Source organism: Hippocampus comes, unplaced genomic scaffold (assembly GCF_001891065.2).
Source record: "Hippocampus comes isolate QL1 unplaced genomic scaffold, H_comes_QL1_v1.1 scaffold269, whole genome shotgun sequence".
Lineage (NCBI taxonomy): Eukaryota > Metazoa > Chordata > Actinopteri > Syngnathiformes > Syngnathidae > Hippocampus > Hippocampus comes.
The window spans coordinates 417,867-421,620 of NW_017805376.1; the positions used below are offsets into that span (position 1 = coordinate 417,867).

At 42.5% G+C, this 3,754-nt stretch overlaps 1 protein-coding gene across 3 annotated transcripts in view; it reads left to right on the forward strand.

Annotated features, from left to right (window-relative positions):
• The window catches only part of zswim8 (zinc finger, SWIM-type containing 8), a 179,613-nt gene that overhangs the window by 131,971 nt on the left and 43,888 nt on the right, over positions 1-3,754 (forward strand). For 2 of the 3 annotated variants that reach the window (XM_019872083.1, XM_019872084.1), the window contains exons 16-17: positions 2,328-2,571; positions 2,796-2,819. In XM_019872083.1, coding sequence (XP_019727642.1) covers positions 2,328-2,571; positions 2,796-2,819 — 268 coding nt within the window. The remainder of the gene's footprint in view (positions 1-2,327; positions 2,572-2,795; positions 2,820-3,754) is intronic. The other variant, XM_019872085.1, reaches the window with a different exon arrangement.

Below are 3,754 nucleotides of genomic sequence, written 5' to 3' on the forward strand. Positions count from 1 at the left end.
GTGTCTCTCTCTCTCTCTCTCTCTCTCTCTCTCTCTCTCTCTCTCTCTCTCTCTCTCTCTCTCTCTCTCTATATATATATATATATATATATATATCCCCTCTCAAATGGTGCCATGAAAATGAGTGACGTTTCCCCACACTATCAGAGGTAACAAAATCTGTTCTTTGCAACACTTCAACCTCCACCCTATCAGCGCGGATCTTCTCTGCAGCAGGGAACATGTGCTCTCAAAAGCGAGTATGCGTTTCGTCAGAACGCACAGAAATGCTCATTCTCCTGACAATGAACAACAGAGTACTGTAGATTACAATGATAGGTGGAATGTAGTAAAAATTGGTGGAATCTAGTACAAATTGTTCGTACTGAGCACAATGCGCCCTTTTTATGTTGTCTTTTCGTGAGATGAAAACTTTTTTGTGGAGAATTCTTTTTTGGGTTTCGACGTCGACCTCATTTGGTTTTGGAATATGATTTCAGACTTAAGATGTGTTTAATTTTGTTTTCTTGAGCCCAAATTTACTCAGATGCAGCACAGTCTTGTGAATGTAAAAACAAAATGAATTCAACTATATCTTTATATGATGATATTTTGTATTCATAACAGTAATTGGTGTATAAACGTCTAAATATACATCCTTTAGCTAGAGAGAGACAGAGAGAGAGAGAGAGAGAGAGAGAGAGAGAGAGAGAGAGAGAGGGAGAGAGAGCACTGGATAGCTCAGTTGGTAATACACTGGTTTGGCGTACGGGAGACTGGGGTTCAATTCCCGCTTGGGGCAATATGAGCACATAATATCATCCAATGTGGGTCCCAGTGCCTACCTCATACCATGATGAGAAACAATAAAACGAATGACATGCCGGGTCAGACGTCGCCCGGCCAAACAAGGTCTGCGTCATGTGCTGAGGAACCAGAGCACCTTAATGAAAAATGGACGAAGCGGACATGGGCGAGATGCGATAACATGGCTCTGTTGGAATGCTACTATTCCACGGTCACGGTTGACCACGAAACAACTGGCAATTGCTATCACAACTTGAGATTGATGAGGTACAACACAGATTCCAGGAGGAGGTTATACCAGAGATTGGTAGGCAAGCCACAATGAATGCAGATGATAAGATTTGGAGGCCAGCCCCATTTAATGAAATGCTGAGCGAGGCAGCAACTGACCTGAAAGCTAAGATCACTGCGAGAACGAAGGCTGGGCAACCTAGAAACCGATTACAACGCCTATGTGAAGTACCACCTGTCCTCAGTCGCTGAAGGACAGCACAGAGGCACTCATCCAGGCTGCTCAGGAACAGGCCCTGAGCACAAGAGCCATAGCGGCCCAGATATACCACACCAGACAAGACCCAAGGTGTAGGTTGGGTCCTGAGGCACCTGAGACGATCCAACACATAACTGCAGTGTGTAAGATGCTGGCATAATGTACCGAAGCATCTGTGCGGGGTATGGACTGGAAAACCCGAGGTCAAAATGGTGGAGAATGACCAGGCGAAGATCCTGTGGGACTTCCAGATCCAGACTGACGACTGACTGTAATGGCGAACCAACCAGATATCGTGACCATAGATAAAGGGCAGAGGAAAGCCGTTGCAGTGGACGTAGCAATCCCAAGTGATGGAAACATCAGAAAGAAGGAACACGAAAAACTGGAGAAATACCAAGGGCTCAAAGAGGAGCTGGTGGGAGCCTGGAATGTAAAGGCATTGGTGGTCGGAGCACTCGGGGCAGTGACCCCCAAACTGGATGAATGGTTGCAACAGATCCCAGGAACAACATCGGACATCTCAGTCCAGAAAAGTGCAGTGCTGGGAACAGCAAGGATACATTTCCAAAACTGCTGTATGTTTTCTTTCAGGCAGGGTGTCTTTAACCAACTCCTCACTTTGGTTGGCATTGAATGTTTCCAATAAAAACATGAAACAAAATCTTAATTGTTTGTGTGTTATTAGTTGAACAAGACCATCTATTGTACTGAAATGAAAATGAGATAAGATTTGAATTCCAAAGGATTTTTTTTCCCTCCACAGTATATTATACTTCAGTATTGTTCCCTTTTCTAAAAAGCCATTAGTTGGACAAACCACATTATTTTAATAAACGAATCTGAAAAACATATTTTAATGTAAAAAGAAACACATTTCAAATATATTGTAATATGAACAAATAAGACATCACAGGAGAAATTGGTCAGTTGAGAAGGGCAATGTAAATTTCACCTTCATTTGTTTGTACATGCTTGCATGTTTGCTTCCCTTGTATAATTCCAAATGTTAATTCTCAAGATCGGCGTCTCTTCTCTCATCTATCTTCAGATACTTGATAAATTATTAGACAGAGAGAGTCAGACCCACAAACCTCAGACCCTGAGCTCCTTCTACTCGAGCAAGCCTGCAGGGGGCAGCCTACGCAGCCCGTCAAAACATGGCCCCTCATCTTCCTCTGGAACCACTTTGGTGGCCTCTTCTTCCAACTCCTTATCTGCTGTGGCTTGTGAAGAGCTGGATGAACAAAAACCAGTACAGAACAGCGTTGCAGGACAGAGCACTAATAATTGTGGTAAGCATCGTGGGATATCAACCATTATTCCTTTCATGATTGTTATTATTATTATTATTGTTTTTGTGATGATTGTTTTTGTTAATTGTATAGTTGTTGGATTGAATTTTTTCTTCCGATGTGTTACTTTATTTTGATTTTTTTTCACGTTCTGATAGGTGCCCCTCCATAGTAAGACTGTTTACTTTTACTTCTTGCTTTTCCTGAATGACTGTATGCAACAGAAGGTCTGAAGTTCATTGCACAGGGTTAGCATAAGTTCATTAATTTCCACCAATGATGTTTCTTTCTCAAATACTATGTGTAGTGTTGGGGAGAAAGTGGCCTTATTTCCTCCACGTATTCGTTTAATTTCGGGTCGTGAGAATGTTGGTTATCCGAATACAGGCTGGAGACGATGAACAGTGCCTTCGAAGGTTTGATTTGCAGAATATTCCAGGCACATGTGAGTGACAGACAATGGCTGTAGTAGATCATAGAGAGGAAAGTCCTCCGGATTTTCCCGGATTTTCAAATTTTCACGGAATTTCCTCCCCAAAAAAAAGCCTAAAATTAATCCGGATATTAGTTGACAACATTGAACGAACACGCTTTTGAGTTTGTTGTTTTGCTTTCATGAGTGTAGCCATGTTGAGGCACGAACACTAGTAACAGTAACACCCCTTCCCCTCGAATTCTAATGGCCTCGCCATATCGCAGAGATTTCGAAATTTCGGCAAGAACGGAAGCCACAAAGGGTGCACGTGTGCACACAAAAGGCAGATTAATCATGGAATGTTGAGTATTTGAATAGCGTTTTGTGTAAACTCATTCATGCGTGATCGGCCAGGTACGGCCCCAGCGCAATGTTCAAACAGCTAGACAGGCAAGCTGACATCCAGGCAATAAACACGAGTGTTCGGAACACATTCAAGTGGTCATGGCTTGAGGAAAAGGACTTGAACGGAGATTTTTTTTGTCCGACTACATTAGAAAGGTCGACAAACATGGTAAGTCAGATAAAATTATATATACAGTTATTCCTCGCTCTAACGCGGTTCACTTTCCGCGGCTTCTCTGTTTCACAGATTTTTTTTTAGTGCAGTTTTTTTTTAATGCTTTTAAACAGTGAATTGCGTTCTGCATCCTGATTGGCTAAGGCACTGACTGACGTGAACAGTCTCCGCACCTCGTCTCTGTACAG